This window comes from Lactuca sativa, chromosome 7 (genome assembly GCF_002870075.4).
Source record: "Lactuca sativa cultivar Salinas chromosome 7, Lsat_Salinas_v11, whole genome shotgun sequence".
Taxonomy (NCBI): Eukaryota; Viridiplantae; Streptophyta; class Magnoliopsida; order Asterales; family Asteraceae; genus Lactuca; species Lactuca sativa.
In genome coordinates, this window is record NC_056629.2 from 206,641,672 (window position 1) to 206,661,403 (window position 19,732).

The 19,732-nt window shown below is 31.4% G+C and overlaps 1 protein-coding gene and 1 long non-coding RNA gene across 2 annotated transcripts; one reads left to right on the forward strand and one right to left on the reverse strand.

Moving 5' to 3' along the window:
* The first annotated feature begins 265 nt into the window (after window positions 1-265).
* On the forward strand, window positions 266-3,551 carry LOC111907980 (uncharacterized). The gene is made up of 2 exons (XR_008225149.1): window positions 266-415; window positions 1,325-3,551. It is a non-coding gene; the product is annotated as an uncharacterized LOC111907980 (long non-coding RNA).
* A 3,193-nt stretch (window positions 3,552-6,744) lies between these two features.
* Window positions 6,745-12,376, reverse strand: LOC111907977 (ABC transporter G family member 26). Its single transcript, XM_023903796.2, has 9 exons — window positions 12,164-12,376; window positions 11,796-12,088; window positions 10,517-10,672; window positions 10,174-10,357; window positions 9,096-9,374; window positions 8,565-8,849; window positions 8,148-8,432; window positions 7,321-7,428; window positions 6,745-7,189 (listed from the first exon to the last, which is right to left on the reverse strand). The coding sequence occupies exons 1-9, from the start codon at window positions 12,374-12,376 to the stop codon at window positions 6,920-6,922; spliced, it is 2,073 nt and encodes a 690-aa protein (XP_023759564.1). The 3' UTR covers window positions 6,745-6,919.
* Window positions 12,377-19,732: the final 7,356 nt, after the last annotated feature.

A 19,732-nucleotide genomic window follows, 5' to 3' on the forward strand; every position in this document is an offset into this window, starting at 1 on the left:
TGTAAGTTCAAAACATGATTGATTATTATCGGTACATTGTAATTTAACATAAAAGTTTTATATATAAAATGAAATAATTTTTATTGTTTTTTCAACAGAAAATGACAGATTATCATATACATTTAGATAATCGAGACTTTTCTGTTTGAAAATTAAATGTTAGAATTAAACCGTAAACTGACCCAAAATATTAAGACTTTTTCAAAGATATTAAGACTTTGATTTCCGTAAAACTATTTGAAACATTAGGAGTAGACTTGTCAATTTAGCAAACCAAGGGCACGAGAGTGCTTCTTGCTTTAAATTTAATTTGAGGAGGGGTTTAGCATGTTGTTAAAAAACTGAGCAGTTATTCTTTTATATCTCCCTTCCTTTCCAACGATCTCCTGTCGAAGTGCGTCGCCGTCGACAGAAGGTAATAACTAGCGTCTCGCTCTTTGTTTTTATATAAAATTGTACCTGAATCCTGACTGAAGATTCCTCTAAGTTTTCGTTATATGTTCTAATTTCATATAATTCATGCTTAGATCTTCTTAGGGTTTAATGCCGTGCATATATCTTTTGAATGCATCCTCTGCTATAAATATTTTATTCATAAGAAATAATCGTAGAAAGTTTTGTGAGGATATGTGACGAATGGTGCCAGACCTACATTGTTAGATTTGTTTCTTTATTTGAATTTCAAATTTAGCATTTTATTTCCATTTTTGCATATTGTGATACGATGATTTGGTCGTTGTGGAGTCGATGTTATCGATGAATTAGGTGGTAGGTAGACACGAGACTCTGATAGGAACTTCTAAGATGTCTATCTTCTGAGATAAGTGTGGTTAAAATTGCTGAATGAATGCAAATATTCAATTCGTTTCAATCTCAGAATTTCAGCAATAATCGTTTAGCTATGAAACGCAAAAAGCAGATTCTTATAAACATATCGACAATCAGTTGAATCAAGCAATAAAATGCAATTTTTAACAAAAGAGGTACAGCGACCCATCAACTTTACGCTATAATCCATCCAAAAGACCAATTTTTAGGGAACTTGACACATTGCTCCGGGTAATTAAACACTTGAAAAAAATTCTCCTGCATAAAAACGTCAATCATCCCTACTCCTTTAGTCCTTTTTCCCTTTCTTTGGTTCACCCAAAACATATTCTACATACAAATCCTTAAGAGCAATAACAACAGTTGTTATCAAAGGCCCCATTATGGCTCCCTGCATCATCAAAATTCAAACAGTAAAGAAGTGATATTAAATTAACGCGAAGCATATTCTAAATTTCTAATTGTTGTTTATTAATATTAATTACCTCCAATGCAGATGGGAATAATGCAACTCCACCAATGATGCTAAGTCCAGTGAGATAAGCACTATGACCAGGTATGTCTTCTTGAATCTCAGTAGTACCATAATCCATAAGCAAAAGATGAATAATGGACAAACAAACAGCAACAACATATCTCCCTTCTAAAACCAATTGCAATGCAGCTGGGATTGTGGAGAAGAAATTTGGGAATATCGGGAGTAAAGGGTTGATAAACGCAAGAAATGTGGACATGTACAAAAAATGAATATTAAATAATCTAAACAAAAGCCAAGTAAGACAGCCTTGAAAAAACGCAATCTCAGCTGTAGCTAAAAGAACCCCAGAGATAGCTTTATCAAGAACCTCCACAGCTCGTGTTCTAGCAGATCTTGAAATAGGAATCATGTACATAACTTGTTCAGTAACCCCACCTGCATCCGATGTTATCAAAGAGTACAAAACCCCTGTGAAAACCATTGATTGGGACACAAAATTTAAAATACCAGCTGCCCCTGAAACAATGGATTCAACAACTACAAAAACAAGCTTTGTACTACCACCAACAATGGATTTACTACTAGAAAGAACACGTTGAAGAATATCTTTTCCTTGAAAAGCAATTGCTTTTGCATTCTTGATCATATCTTCCCTATTGACACGCACACGCGCGTCTTTGAACAATCCGTTTACTTCTGGATAAATCTCTGCCCATTCCCGATTTACAACTTTTTTTGTCAAAGTTTGTATCTTTTCTGTGTACGGGTTTCGGATTGCTATTGCAGTTGAAGGTGTGGATGAATTCGAGGGGTTTATAATACGTGGTATGATTATATGTTTCATTTCTTGAACGATTTCAGTCACGTTATACTGCATTGCTAAAGTATCGATTTGTACATTTACAGTTTCATAAAATTGAGTGCTGTATTTATCCACCATTAATGGCACATTGTTGTCATCCATCCATTTTTTTAACCCGATTTTCTCAGCTATATTGTTTCTTTCCACATGGGTTTTTATGGAATAAACCACATCTTTTCCTTCAACTCCAATTTTGTAGGAGAAAAGCAGGGTCCCAGTTAGAGACCCTACAATCATACCAACAATCAATCCGATTGCCACAATTGTCTCCAATTGATTCAAAATCCGGCTGGTGAGGAAAGCTGCATGCCGATTATGGTTCAAAGTACGACCTCCAAAGGAAGAAACAGCAGCCATGGTGGATTTCGCATGTCTGGATGTAAACATAAACCCTAACGCTAACAAAGTGATGGCACCAAGAACACCAAGTTGCTCGTAAGCCATTACAAAAACCCAAAACGACACCAACCATCTCAATAAAATTGAAAACCCGCTTCGTTTTCGCTTCACAACATCTCTTGTCTTCTTCTTACGAAGGATTAGTTTATATAAAAATTCTCTAATCTCAACGAGACTCCCGATGAAAACTCTATACACGGATACAGGTATAGCTAGTACAGTTTCTGTAAGACCTAATTCCAAAGGTTCAGACCAAAACGAAACTAAGGATTGCTGAATTCCTCGAAGAGGAATCGAACAAAGAACAGCCCAGAGAATCGGGCGGAGATATTCTTCAAGTAATTTAGAAACGCCGTAGATAATAACAAGAGCAAAAACTAAGCCGGCGTGTGCCATGGCTATGTATAGTGCGAGACGAACCTGAGAGTCGCCGGAGAGAGAAGTGGAGTCATCCCTATCCGGATTGGTGGTGGATTCCGGCGGTAACTGAGGTTGGGGTTCGGGAGATGGATCTGGTTGGCGGGTGGAGGCTGATCGGGACATGTCTTGCCACGGCGGTGAGGTGGAGGAGTTGGAGTTGGAGTTGGTGTTAGGATCAGAATAAGGCACCAGCTCCATTTTTATAGTTTAAAATTAAAGTTGGAATCTGTGATACACAGATATTGTGAAGATGACCCAAGCTACAGTGAACAGGATGAGTTGGAAAGTTTTGACTTCTAAATGCACGATACACGTGCTAAACGGGGATAAAGAAGTAATAATTGCATTTTAAGCCTTGAGAAAATCTTAAAAGTTGTTTTGGTTCATATGTAAGTGATGATTTTCGTGGAAAACATACATCAAGTAATTTAGTATACCTTGTAAGAGTGGGGAAAAGTCGATACAGTCTGGTCCATCTTTTTTCTTTAGAAAGATAAGATTTGAAAACAATTTACTTAATGATAATCAAATCAAAACAAAATTATTATTATATTGATTTTGATATCCAAGCTTTTGTTGTTTTTAGAGCAAATCCATGTGAAAGACATGCAACTTTTAGGGGGTGATTTTTTTTCGCTTCTTTCAACAATAGGTAAATACTAGTAATATATTTATCGATAAAATGCTACATATATTGGGCATGATAACCGAGCGGACCGACCCGGTCCGTACTGAAACCAGAACTGGATCGGACCGAATTACACATGTTAGGATTGGTTCGCGGTTCCACTTATATCTTTCTTTTGGATTTCGGTTCCACCGGGTTTGGTTTTTACCCGTTACAGGACCTGAATTTTAAAAGGCATTTAACTTTTAAACCAAGATTTGTGTCCCGCTAATTTTAAAAAAATCGTCAAAGTCCTTGTGCCACCTGTTTGTCGACGTCGACTTCCAAAACCCCAATTTTTTTGCTTTTAGTGAAACCTTAGTTTTTAACCCATATAACTTTATGCCAGGATGTAAAGTTATCCTCAATCTTGTACCAATTTCTCCGTCACGCACTTTTTTGCTTTTTTCAGTTACTATTCCGCCAATCTTGCAACAATTTAATACTGAAAAAAGTATAAACCAAAATCTGCATCCTGCAACAATTTATATGGGTAGTTTCGCATAATGATCAAGAATAAATTGCTGGAAAAGGACTAAACCATGATCAAGAATCTTTCTTTCCTTCCCTGTTCGTGGACTAAACTACCCTTATAAACCCAAAAACGTATAAACCAAAATTTATATCCTGTAATATGTTCAAATTCCTTTTAGAGTTTTTGTGAAACCTTAACCCCAAACAAACCAAATCAAGAAAATACTTTTTGTTTAATCTCCAACGTATAAACCAAAATGTGTTAGTGTCAACCCTTAAATCATGATCAAGAATCTATGCTACAGTTTCATTTTATGGTTCATAACTTTTGATGTGAAAATTGGAGGTCGTTATGTGAAAACCGGGTTTGCGGGTATTGGAACCGAAAAACCCGAACCGGAACCGATTATCATATGGTGGTCCGCAACAGCGAATCTAGAATTTAAACTTAGGTGTGTCCAACATGAATAAAACGACAAAATAAACGGGTCATATGATTTTGATAATCGAGTTGGATTGTAATAAAACTAGAGACAATTACAAATCTAGTTATTTTCCTTAATTACTTTTCATTTAATAGCCAAAAATTAGCCGTTAGCCAAAAATAACTATCAAAACCGTACATAATTAGCGAAAACTACTATTTTAGGGAGAAAACTATTGTTTGGTCACAACTCACAACCCTCTTTTTAAATGAACCACCGTTTGAGGCATTCGGTGGTTATTGTTTCAGAATCCATGTACTCTTTGACAACAGCCCATTAGCCCAAAATATATAAAGTTGGAATTTTCATTTTAGGTCATTTTTCATTCTATGAAACTAGAAAAACTCTCACCATGGCGGCTCCGACTACAAACAACAACCATGTATTTTCTCGTATTCTTCATTTTTTTGTTTTTTGTTGTATAGTATGAAATCTATTAGCAATAGTTTAAAAAAATTGTAAAAAACGAAGAAAAAACGGAAACCGTAGGTTTCGTAAGTCACCTACGGTGTACAAGTTGTTAATACACAAATTGCGCATTAAAAACTTATACATTGTAGGTGACTTCCGAAACCTACGGTTTCCGGTTTTTTTTCACCTACGGTTTGAGATACTGTAGGTTATAGAGCATACCGTAGGTGAATTTTTCACCTATAGTTTCATATGTAAAAATGAAATATATATATATATATATATATATATATATATATATATATATATATATATATATATAATTTGGCTATTAAGTGAGAAGAGAAGTAATTAGGAAAATTTGTTAGATTTGTCATTATCTCATAAAACTATCTAAAACAAGCATGTATATGTTACCTTTCATTTTTTTTAAGTTGATATTTTTCTCATCTTACATATTATTTTATCCTATAGTTTACAAATTTAAAAGATTTAAAAATAGATTATGTATCTTAAAAAACTTATTTAATGTTTGTTAACTTTTTTTTTGTAACATCAAGCAGGACTTTGTTATGAAAATGATTTTATTTTTGTTGAATATCTTTTTTTTTCTTGCCTTTTTTATTTGATTTTTTTTCCCTACATATTATCTACTATATTGTATAAAAAAAATACAAAACAATCTTTAATTGTTTCTTTTTAGCTCAATACATTAAGTCATTTTATCCGGATCAAGTAAAAAATAAACAAACATGTATAGTTGTCCGATTAAGTGGGTAACACGATAACCCATTAAGTAAAAAAGAAACAATTACCGTATATATTGTCAAAGTTATAGTGAACTATAATTAGGGGTGTGCAATAAACCGCATAAACCGCCCGTACCGCACCGCATAACACGGTTTAAAACACTCGCAGTACGGTTTGTAGTTTGTATTTTTGTTAAACAGCATTATGCGGTGCGGTTAGCGGTTTACGATTACAAAATTACGGTTTAAACCGCACCGCATTAATAAAATCAATTAATGGTTTTAATTGATTATATATATATATATATATATATATATATATATATATATATATATATATATATATATATATATATATATATATATATATATTTGAAAATATTTTGACATGTCCTAAAATAGTGACATTATCTTAAGTTTTTAAAATGTAATCTTAATTAATTCAAAATTGAACGCAGTTACCATATTTTTTTGTCTCAAATTCATTTTCAACTAAGATTCAGTGACCATTATTTTATGTTCACTATGTTTTCTTACCTTATGTATATTCATAAGTAGTTAATGACCACAATTATTTGACCACCAAATTTCTTAATGACCACTTAGTGAGCTGTTAGTGATGACAATGATAGTATTATCATTAAATTTAAAGTAAATAATTAGTCAAACCGCATGTAAACCGCATAATGCGGTTTTGAATGTTCGCGGTGCGGTTGACGGTTTCTAAATAACTCAAACCGCATATGCGGTGCGGTTTGCGGTTTTGGCTCTAAACCGCACCAAACCGCACCGCGCACACCCCTAACTATAATAACTAATCTTTATGCTTTTCAATTGAGTTTTAACTTTAAAATCTAAAACTAATAGTATTAAGTTTTAAATATGTGCATTGTAATATTGTATACAACCTAATACATATGTTTGAGATTTATTTTCTATGTTTAATTTAAAATACAAATTTAGGAACCGAATGAAGTGAAGTATCCCAAAACTTGAGGGGAGGTACTAGATATATGTATCCATTTTATAAGGCCCATAAAGGACATGGGTTCTCACTTGTGAAAGTAGATGTATATGTAACTTGTGTGATTAGTCATACAACAAAATGGTAATGGATGCTTAATGAAATCTTATTTGAGGTATTAATCAAAGATTAATTAGGCTAATCTTTTGACGAAGACAAATATAAGCCATGACACGATACACGAGACCCATTCCTAGCAGTATCCAAACTTCTTTCCAGCCTCCTTTTAAGTTGACTGTATCAAAAGAGGGTGAAGTTTGCAGTGACTTGCATCCCCCGATGCTTTCACACTCGTATAAATCATCACCCGAGTACTGTACTTTCATTAGCAGCCTGAATCCATGGTACATGAATGATATGTACTTCATCCACTGCATAAATTTTGGTATATGCTGCAACAAAACCACATATATATATATATTAACACAAAATGACCTTTATGCCCTCCCTTCATCTCTTTATTATTTATATATATGTTACCATGATTTTTTTTCAAGGCTATTATATTATTTTAAGTCCATACCTGAACATAGTAACCGCCTGTTAGAAGAAACAACATGAGTATTAAAGAAGCAACCATTCCTGCCCTTCTAATGCTCATCACTGCAGCACCAAACATTTCTCCTGCACCCTACTCAGATTATTAAAAAAAAAAAAAAAAAAAAAAAAAAAAAAAGATCCATTTAGGGCATCACAAAATCCTATTTTTTACACAAGATGTAGTGTTTGTGAGCAGTAAAACATCAAATATTGTATGGTTTTTATACTATTTACTTGAAAGTTACTTTCCTGCAATTTGTTGCTTAACTTCAAATTTCATGCATATTAGTTTATTATTTGTAAAGTGCATTTGTTGATAAAATATATTAAATTCAATTATTATGTTTCAAACTAATTTAAAGAAAAACTAATATGGGTAATTCAAAACATAATACTTATTTAAATAAAATACATAATGGTATCGTCAATAGCAGCTTTTTCATTTTTTTTTTTTTTTGAAAAAGCTTCTCACCTATTGTGAGAGCTTTTTCAACCAACGCTTACTCAATAGAACTTTTAAAATTACAAGCCTCGTAAGTTGCAAGCTCTTGTTAAAAGCTTTAAAATAGACCAACCTAAAAAAAACAATAACATGGTACAAATCAATTATTGTGGATATATTTTGATGAGAAAGCTCAACTATTGTTGAGATACATTGAGTTGGCACTTAGATATCATAGAAAAGCTGTACTATTGTGGATGCTCTTAAGTCTTATCACCGAAAATCTATATGATTTAGAAAAAACTGAATTGTTATTAAAAATTGTGTAAGGGGATGGAAATGGATGTATATTTTAGATTTAAACTTACTTGGCTTGTTATGGCTATTAATAAGACTGCTGCCAATGTCATGAAGAAGCATTGCAGGGTTTTCTTGAATCCAACCATGAAATAAAGAATGGACATGAAAACAGTTGGGTAAGTAACGTGAGCGATCATGTCACACAAAGTGCTGCACGCATAGTAGGCGCTCAGCCTATACATATCAGCCTTTCTTTCTTTCACCAGAAAGAACTTCTCAAATGGGAACACATACACCGCTCCAAATATCGATGAAGATGTCCAGAAAATGCACACATAGAACAACAACCCAATCTGCATAAAAAAAGGGAAATGTGGCTTCTTTTTGAGTAAATTACATTTTTCTTCTATTTTTTGGGATCAAAAGTAGTCATTATAAAATTACAAGAAAAAAAAAAAAATGTAATCTACTCTATTTTAACTGACCTGATCTCTAAGGTGAGCCTCGGTGGCAAAGCTAGATTTCCACCATAGAAGCCCTAACAAGACTGCAACTCCAAGAGATTGAACTATTCTTAGCATATCAAAGTAATCTCTCCACCTTTCTCTGTATGTTCTCTTGAACAATATCAAAAACTGATCCCACCAACTTATCGTCCAATCTTTCTTCACTTGAATCGCTAATCTAAGATGTTCTGGTGCCTTCCCTGTTCTATGATGTGCTTCTTTCTCTTTCGTCTCCAGTTCACTTTTATACCTGTTTTGAACATACTACTTGCAAAAACTATTTGGTAAGTTATATATTTTTGTTTTGCAACGTTCCTTGGTCCCCCTTTTCAAAGTAAAACGACTACGTTTTTTACACAAAAATTGCAAAACTCCGAAGAACAAAAATAGTCATTGTATTTGGAAAAGAGACAAAACGTTACAAGAACACAATTCCAAGCAAAAACATTAGGGACCAAAAATTGAAAAGATCAGCTGTACAACGTAATTTAGTCGAAAAAGAGGTCTTACTTTGATGACGGCCTTCTCGTATTCACTAGTGCCTTTAGGAGTCACGATATCGTCAGGGGCAGTAATGTCATTTACTTGACCGGTTGCTAGATCTAGCAAAAACTCCGCGGGGTTCATGGGTATATCGGGGATGAACCTTAGAGATGAAAAATAGCTCATTGATTCTCTTGCCTTTCCATAGTACATAGGATGGCCTTCTGATATCAATAAGATTTTGTCAAACATGTGAAACATTTTACTTGATGGTTGGTGGATTGTTGTGATGATTGTCCTCCCTGCCTGAATCAAAACAACACATCCCAATATTAGAATAAATTACATTTTTCGTTCTTCGGTATAACTAATTTTTTCAATGTCGGTCCCTAAAAGTTTTTTCTTGCAACTTTGGCTTTTATTTGAGGTTTTTAGTCACTTTTTTAAGTAAAATGACTCTTTTGGACTGTAATTGCAAAAATCAAATATCCCAAGAAGCTCAAATAAGCCTAAAATTGCAAGAAAAATCTTTTGGGACCATGAATGTACGTTCCTATACTATATTATTTATCTTTCAAACATGTCATGTTAGCTTTTATAATTACTTTTACATCAGTATCTTTTAATGATGATAATATCAACAATTACTTTATATTTTTCAACATATATCTTAAATATTAAGCATTAATAGTTAATCAATAATAAATAAATATAAATTTAATTATTTATAATTAGAATAATATATTTTAATTATAAAATAATAAATTTACATAGTTATGCATGTTTATCATATTTACAGTTAATTTTTCTTTTTATAGCCTTGATCAGTTAAAATATATATATATATATATATATATATATATATATATATATATATATATATATATATATATATATATATATATGTTACTAAAATTTAAAGTAAAAGAGTGTAATATTAAAATGAAAAAAAAAATGCAATCATTGTTAATTGTGCTTGAAAGGCTTTCAAATATAGAAAGACCAATCCAACGTATCTTGCAATAAATTGAAACGTGTCTTGCAATAAATTGAAAGGTGGCATTGCAATTGAATTTGAAAGAAGCGATATGGAGAGTCTTAGTACCTTGGCATTTTCTCTGAGAATCTGTATAAGTTTATTTGCTGATGTTGAATCAAGGCCTGAAGTTGGTTCATCAAGCAACAAAAGTGAAGGATCAACGAGGATCTCGTATCCTATGCTCGTACGTTTCCTTTCACCCCCCGAAATGCCACTAATAAATCCTCCTCCTACTCGTGTCTTACGACATCTTTTATTCATTTTTCAGATGATAACAAAATTAACTAGTAAGGAAAACATTAATACGTATATGTATATGTATATGTATATGTATATGTATATTCCTTCCATTTTTATTTTTTCATAATCGCTGGTATAATAATTTATATAATTGGAAGTATAAACCAACCTTTCAAGTCCTAATTCCTTAAGAATCACCTCCACTCTTTCGTATTTCTGCCTTTGGCTCATGCTGCCCGAAAGTCTTAAAAATGCAGCGAAAATCAAAGTTTCCTCCACTGTTAACTGCGGGTAGAGCACGTCATCTTGTGTCACAAATCCAATCCTGTATATAAACTCAGCAAACATATATCAAAATTTTAATTTTCTTCTTCAATGGAGTTATTATATTGGGTATAGCTAAAAGCCTAAGATTATCTTCATTTCATTCATTCATTGATGACCAATGTTGTAGTTTGCCGATAAGATAAAATTAATTCTTTAATAAAATGAAAATATAACAAATTTTTACAATCTCAATCCTCAAACCAAACCAAATAAGTGAACCCATCTCACAATTGATCATGCATTTATTTCAACTTTATAAATTACTAGGTGTGAGACTCATGTATTACATGGGTTTATTTAAAAAAAATAAATATAAAATTTTAACAATTTAAAAAGTTTGAATTTATAAGAAAAATGAGAAATTTTTTGAATTATTAAAATTAATGAGGTTTTAATGTATTGAATACATTACATATATAAACTCTTTCTAATAAATACCTTACATATATATTACCTTACATATTAAATGTGTAATTTTAATTTAATAAAATGAAAAATACAATAAAATTATAAGTGGAAAATAGAAAATTTAAAAATTTTAGAAAATGTCATGTGTCCAAATGAAGGAGAAAGGGACATGTGGCAAAAAAAACCTTCATTTATTAGAGTAGATGAATTAGGCTTTTATAATTTTGTATTTTATTTCAAATTTTTTTCTGTACAAATAGACACGACTATAATTTTGTATTTTATTTCAACTTTTTCTCATATTTAATAAAATTGATTTAGTTTGTTTTGAAATAAAATGTTTTTTATATAATAAAAATTAGTTATAGACAATATTTAGAGTAAATTACATTTATGATTCCCAAGTATAGATGTTTTTTTCAACTTTGGTTCCAAAAAACTTTTCTTACGGTGTTTGTCCTTGCAAGAAATGACTAATTTTTTTTACCAAAGTTGGAAAAATTAGTTACAAGGACAAAAATAGTCAATTACTTGGATCATAGACAAAACCAAGAACCAAAAGGGTAATAGAAAATTTTTTGAAACTAAAATTGTAAAACCAATTATACTACCAAAAATGTAAATTTGTGGATGTGGAAAAATATATATTTCTTATTTTTTATTAATTTTTTTTAAAAGTCGTGTTGAATAAGTTAGTGAATAATAGGTAACACCTTCTTTTAAGAGCTGGGCTGTAGGGAACATCATTATAAGTGACAGTTCCCTTGACGTTTTCTCCTAATCTCCCACCTATCACCTTTAATAGCGTTGTTTTTCCACTACCAGAAGGACCCATCAAAGCAAGGATTTCACCGGGGCCAAGGCTTCCAGTTATACCTTTCAATATCTGCTTATAATTGTTTTCTTCTTCACTCTTCCCCTGCAAAACCACCTTCGACATCACCGCCTTCACTGGATTCCCAGGTGTCGCCTTGCTCACTTTCACCTTAAACTCTATATCTTCAAACTGCATTTACAATAACAACCACCTTCACATATCTGATCATAACAAATTATAAGTGTTAGTGTTAAAGAAGTTCACCTTTAGGAAAATGGGAAGTGGACGATCTTTGATAGGGGAGGCGTCATCTTGGATATCGATCTGAGAGCTTGATCTGTTTCTAAGGTAAGTCTGAGCAGCCATCAAATCCAAGTTATGAACAAACCCATTATTGCCTGTTATGTGCATGGGACCCACTGGAGGAGGAGATAAAGATGACAAATCCTCGATTTCATCTTGGCTCCCGGAATCCATGATAGGATTATGCAACCAAGTGTCTTCTTTAATTAATGGGGTTTGTACATCTAAATTCTTTCAACTAAAAACATAACAAGATCAATCCTAATATAGTCTCTTCGATTTCGCTGTTGAACAGCATGCCAACAATTTTTAGCTGCAAAAAGATTTGCAAATTTGTAGTTGTAACACACCCTTGGCGCACCAATCGACCAACTACACTTAAACTTCATCATGTCAAGAACATGATCTTCACAAATGTAATTTTTTTTTTGGGCAAAATGGAGGGAAATAACATAGTAGGTAAAGTACTTTATTTTGTAGGGTTAATTTTATAAACGACTAACAATCTATTTTTCTCAAAGTTCATTTATGACTTTAACCTTGTTTTATTTATTACTTTAATTTTTGTCAATATAACATGAAACTTGTGAAATTTTTTAGTATGGTTGATAACATAATGCTATTAACGCTATAGAAAATTAAGTTTGCTATTATGAATAAAAAAATGTAATTATGCTGATGTTATATATATATATATATATATATATATATATATATATATATATATATATATATATATATATATATATATATAAGTAAAAGTTCAAATGAGAACCATAAAATGTTAAGAACTAAGAACCATTTATTTTTACTTTATTATTAGGAATACTTTTGTCTATTCTACTATTTTTTTTTTAAAAGTTTTGATAATTAGAAAAAAGCTAACAAAAACATAATGGTAATTTTCATTTTTAATATTAAAATATTTAAGTTTGATTATATTTCAAAAACTTTCAAACGCTTTTTTACAAAATACTCTCTCAAAACTCAATCAAACTCTTCCACAATCAAAACCCAATCAAACTCTTTCACCAACACAAAGCCTAAAACCACCTACGCCACCTACCTCCACCTCCGACTACCGTCGATGCTACCTACCGACGTTGTCATCAGCCCTACAACTTTTGCCAAAATATGGAGCTAGAAACATTTCTTCGCTTCAGATCAGGAACCAACATTAAAAACGACCTCACCATAGTGTTTCCGCTTCAGATCCATCGTTAACTGCCGCACCATAACCTCCTCCGTCTCCTCCCACCAACGAACCACCATCAATATATATACAAGCTCCGATCAGTTTCAGATCTACGACTTTCTACTGTAGATCTATGAAGTTAAGGTGAGTATCAACATTTCCCTTCAGATCTAGTTCGTCTACGCTTTCTTCCGGACCTGTGGTTCATGTTTCATCAAATTTTTCCTTCAACTGACTTCACTGAAGAAAACTCTAATAACTAAATCCAAAAAAGTATTATTGTGGTCAGATCTGATGAGAAATAACAAAAATGTGTCTTCTCCTAGTGACTATTGGTTATTCCACCGCCTTCTGATGTTTAATGATAAGATATGGTTATTTTTGTAACGAGAAGTCACCTTCTGTAGGTGACCGGTGGTGGTTCCACCACCGCCACCTCCTTTCTTTGCTTTATTTCTCTTTGATTTCTGAAAACAGTAGGCACACAAGGTGTTCAAAAAAATGTCTTGATGAAAATAATGTATGTTTTAAGATGTGAATGAGTATTTTAATTATTCAATTAAGTTGTGAATGGATGTCTAGTCTTTTAAGCTGTGAATAGGTGTGTGAACTAATATTTTAAACTGTGAATTATGATAAATCAATGCTATAAATTGTGAATTCCTGTTTTTTTTAATCTAAATATGATTTTTGTGGCATGGTATGAATTTTAGATTCGATGGTGTTATGAGGAAGCAAAATTGTAAATTGTATGTATTAAGTTGTGAATATAATGTTAATTATTTGTGAATAAAATATATTAAGCTGTAAATTTTATGAATTAAACTATAAATTTGCTTTATTAAAATTGTGAATTTTGTATAAATTTTTATGTCAAATTGTGAACGAGTGAATTAATTGTGAAAATAACATTCTAAATTCTAAATTCTATTTTCTAAGATGTTTTTGTCGTAAAAAAATAATTGTAATAGTAAACAAGAGTTTTATGTATATAAGTTAGAAAAACAATGAATACGGCAACTGTTGCTTTTAGGAAAGAAATATATTCAAACTAGGTTAAAAACTCGTGTACCACACGGATGATAGATTAAAATAACGTAGATTCTAGAAATAGAATTTACAAAAATAGAAACATAATTTCATTTGTTTAAGGTAGCATGATTTTATAAAAACTAAAAAAATCAAATTAACGAAATTAAAAACTAACATGGCAATGTATTTTGCAAGTACATTGTTACTTATGACCAAATAAAAAACCTATACATACCTCTATATTACCCCCGTTTTACTACAAGTACTAACACATCATTTTAAACGTACAAAGAGTTTTTTTTTTTTAATAAAAAGGACAAAGTCAGAGTTGTTGGACTTGCAAAAAGAACGAAATGTTTATTTGCTTTAAAATTACCTAATGCGCTAATAGCAACAATAATAAAACCGACACCAATAATTGGCATTCTACTTTGCAATAAGAGCATCAATGAAAGAGCAACGAATGTTGGAGTGTGTATCAAAACTTGACAACAAATTAACATAAATACTGGAAAAGAATATGAAAATTGCCAAAACCAAAAAATACAAAGTAACTATATTTTTACCAATAAGAGCTATCTGTAAATCACAACAACATACTTACATTTTTTTTAAATATAGGCAACATGCTTACATTTTCTTACCAATAAACTGCATCTCTAAATGATTGTCTGAAACTATTTATCTACAGAAAAAACGAAACAAATCTGTGTGGGACACTAACTTTGGTTAGAACGGGTGCATACTATCGTTAAATTTTAATTTCACAAAGGTAACATATTAATAAAAAATAGTTTAATTTAGGTGCATATAGTCATATACACAATATATCAAAATTGATTTGTGATTTGTTAAGCTATTATAAATCTGTGATTTATTAAGCTATTATATCAATAAAATAATATTTCCACAATTTTCCCTATATAAAACCTCCCTATGACAGTCTTCAAGAATGGACCAGTATAGAAACTTGAGATTATGCAAGTTAAATGATAATTTTAAGAACGACCTAGACCTACAGAGGGTAATTTGGACAAGGAAGTGATAGTATATTGATATTTAATGTATGAAATAAAAATACATTGTTATTGAGTCTTGTTTCATAAACTTCATCAATTTCCAAGGAAGTTTGTGCCTTGGTATCTTCCTCCACATGAGGAAAAAAAACATTACAACTTGTGATAGAATGGAATTCTTTCCAAATGTCGTATGCTTATCTAATCTCGAACACAACATGAACACTTGGTGCACATCAAACATGAAAACATTATCATAATTTATTAGTTGTATTACCACTTACGTAAATAAAACATATAAAATAACAAACTAAAAACAATAAACTAAAAATCAGTTTTTTTTAGATAGCATGTTAGAAATAAAACTAACATCAACATAAGTAAACATAAAATTATAATTGATTATTACCAAACTAAACATATTAAACATATAGTCATTCAGACTACTTACAAGTACTAGGTACTATTGTAGAAGATAAGTTTAATTACATTTGATGATATGTCGCTAGATAAAAAGAACAACGAACTAACAATTTAGAAGATTATAAATTTTAATACTAAACTATACTAACATCATTTGAAGTCAAACCCACTTAAGAACAAAACTAAATTCAAGGCATACACCAATTGATAGATAGCATTACATTGAATGACAACAAAGAAAATAAAGAAGAAATGAGGCTACCTGTGAAAAGAACCTAGTGATTTCTTTTCAATCTTGGATTTTCTTTTATTTGTAAACTTATGCAGTTCCTATCAATGAAAGGATCACAAAAATATATAACATCAAACAACCGTATCAAACAAATGGAAACATTGGTGTTTGAAATAAAAACATGTAGTTCAAGGTACACCACTTGCAATTTTCTTGAACTCGTCTTTTGTTCTTCAAGACAAAATAGGTTTTACCAGGCAAGATATTGGATTTTTTTCTAGGCTATAATCTTCTTTTAGCAAAAACTTATGTAAACTATTCGGCAAGTACTAATAGATAAGATCAATTTTCATAAATCTCATATAAACTAAAATAAGTTTTCGTAGGAGTAAAAACTTACAGATATAAATATTCATCAAGTAAAAAAGAAATAACCCCTACGTACTCTTCCTATTGAGTCTAACTTAAAAATACAAAACTAAACTCAAGAGTACGCATATTTCTTCAGCCGGTAAGTTTTCCTAGTGATAAAATTGATCTTATGATATCAAAGTATGCACATTTCTTCAATAGATTCAATGAAACTTTAAACCATGCTTTGGTGGTTGCAGAAAAAAAAAATACTAACAATGGTTGCATATGTCTAACAATATTCATGAGCTCAAAATATTATATTTGATAAATTGATTACATATATCCAATTAAACTGCCAATCTTCACTCATCACCAATTAATTTGTAGTGAAACGGAACTTCGTGTATCCCAAAATGTGTTACTTTTTGCATAAATCTAAAAAAACAATAATTTTTCCCATAGCAATACGGATTCATAGCTATTCATGAAAACAACAGTTATAGAAGAACGAACTCAATCAACTCGAAGAACACGAACTTTTAGTTGTACCGTACAAGCATACTATGTATAAATCATTAACGTAAAAAACAAAAGTAGAACAAATTGTACCTGTTTGATACAAGTAGGAGGGAAGTAGATTTCCATGGCGAGAATTCCAACGTTTTCAGGAGCCATCTCTGTTTCTAACTCTTCTTGGATCTTCAATAAAGTACTAATAGGAGGTTAACTGAATCACAATTACGGTAATCAACAGATCAAACAATGAATTAATGATCTCAACTTCTGTTATCAATTTTTGTAGACAATTGAGGGATGACCACTTCAATAGATTATCCATTAGCACAAACACAACTCATACACACATAAAATCGATTTTATAGTTCACAAAAGAAAATTGCATAATATCCGAAAGAAAATAACCAAACAAAGTTAAAAAAAAAAAAAAAAAAAAACTACCGGTTATGGGAGGATGCGCAAACAATGAAGTGAACAAGAAGAGCAAATAAATATATGGAATCGGATTCTCAATCCTATAGATAGTGATATTCAGGGATCAATTATGTTCCTCAAATGTTGGGATATGCTCAATCAAGTTAGATCGAACAAATTTTGAAAAATCTATTCAATTTAAATGTTTGTGCAGTAGAGAATGATTTAATTGAGGGAAAAATTATAAGCAAAAATTGAACCGGTCCGTGATTTGTAGTCATAGCCTTTTACTTAGAATGTATAACGTTGATATGGCCGAGACTTTCGTTGATTTGAATTTAATTTGAAGTTGATTTCTCGTTCTTAATGTTACAAATCGTCTTTTTCCAAGTTGTTAATGGAGTTGATAATGAAAGGGAAAATGGTAGATTGGGTATTTGATTGGCAAAAGAAATGAGCGGAAAAAATAAAAATTGTTGTCGTAGAAAAAGGAAACGTGTCTATAAAACTATTTTTTTATTAGAGTAGAGATTATTTTTCTCGTGCTAACAGAGAAAGTATAAAATAAATAGAAAAAAATTTTGTTTGACTTTTATTTTCTAAAGAAAGCCCTACAATAAAATAAAAATAAAAAGAGTAGATATGATTTGTTTAGAATTTTAAAAAGATACTTAATTCAAATCTCATAGTACTGGGCTTCAAAAAAAAGCTGACATTAGGCTACACCTATATATATTTTTTAGAATTTTAAAAAGATACTTAATTCAAACCTTTACCCGGTAGACAAAACTTTTACATGATATTTTAAACTATAAATATTTTACTTTTATGTTTTTTGTAAAAAAAAAAGTTTATATGTATAATTATAAAACAATTAAATCAAAACATTAATGCTTTTTGTTTGTATCGTAGCACCTTCTGTAAAGGGAAAAAGTAAAGAATATATTATATTTAAAATTAATGAAGGTTGGATTTGTCTTTAATCAAATTATTTAAAAATGTTTCTTAGTTTTTTTTGGGTTCTTATTTGAATATATATATATATATATATATATATATATATATATATATATATATATATATATATATATAAAAGAAATAAAATAAGTTTTGTAAATTTCATTTATATATTATAAGGCCATAAGATATGCATACCACGAAGTCTTTCGTGGTCTAGGTGGCAACGACCAATAACCACAAACCCCATCCATGTACTTAGTTGTTAGTAGTGGTCATGGTAAATTGTGGTATATACCTAGAATCATCACATCCAATTACATTCTTTCTCTTTCTATCTCTCTTTAACTTTCTCTTTTCTCTCTACAATAATATATGTATATATTATTTAAAAATAAAAAATAAAAATTGTATTGTGATATGTATCTCATGGTTAATAATAGGTATCAGAGAGGAGGGAGTCGTTCCCTTCCAACCCACCAAACTCACTGCCACATCAATTTTTCTCTTTTATTTTTCTTCATCTTTCCAAACCCACAACACACAGAAATCCTATCTTTTTGAACTCATTCAATTAAAAAAAATACAAAACGATCAAATGTAAAATCTTAATTAGCAATAGAGTTATCGGCGGTACCATTCTCGCTTCAATAAATGGGTTGATTGGTTTCACTAACCCACATCATCATCTCTCTCTACTTTCTTTTTCTTATTTTCTCTTGTACCATGTGTTTTAAAACTTATACCTTAGTTGTTTTGTATTTTTTTTAACTGAGTGGGTTCAAAAAGATAGGATTTCCGTGTGTTGTGGGTTCGGAAAGATGAAAAAAAATAAAAGAGAAAAATTGATGTGGCAGTGGTTTCGGTGGGTTGGGAGGGAACGACTCCCTCCTCCCTTATAGTGATGATGTGACATTCATCAGTATAGTGGTAGTGGCGAGTGATGGTGGAGGGAGTGGTGGTGCTCTAAGGCTGGAAGGAGTGGTGCCACCGAAACCACACTCCCTTCGTTGCCAAGCGCCACGTCATTTTTACCACAAAAGTGCGGTTTCTTGCCACACCCAAGGAGTGTTGCCACATTTTATTTTTATTTTTTTTTAAATAAATAAAAACTTTAATTTCTACCCACCCAATCACAAAACAGTCAAATTATCTACATCCAATCACAAGTCGCGTCATTTTTTGCCGCAATGCGGTTTGAACCGTACCAAACCGCACCCAGATGTTTGCTGCTTATGTGGCAAAATGGCACTCCCTGAAACCGCACCACACCCTCCGGCCTAATCATTTGAAGACCTTGACAGCACTCTCCAACGTGTCAAGAACTCAATATAATTTTGTTTTTTCGCCCAAAAAAAAGTAGGAGAAAAAGTAGAGGGGTTAGAGTTGAC

Bases quoted from the DNA above. Each gene is read 5' to 3' on its own strand.
- LOC111907977 (XM_023903796.2), bottom strand. From the start codon at position 12,376: ATGGATTCCGGGAGCCAAGATGAAATCGAGGATTTGTCATCTTTATCT. The intron at 12,089-12,163 runs GTGAACTTCTTT...TTGTAAATGCAG, and splicing joins CACTTCCCATTTTCCTAAAG to TTTGAAGATATAGAGTTTAA. The intron at 10,358-10,516 runs GTTGGTTTATAC...AATGAATAAAAG, and splicing joins AAGGAATTAGGACTTGAAAG to ATGTCGTAAGACACGAGTAG.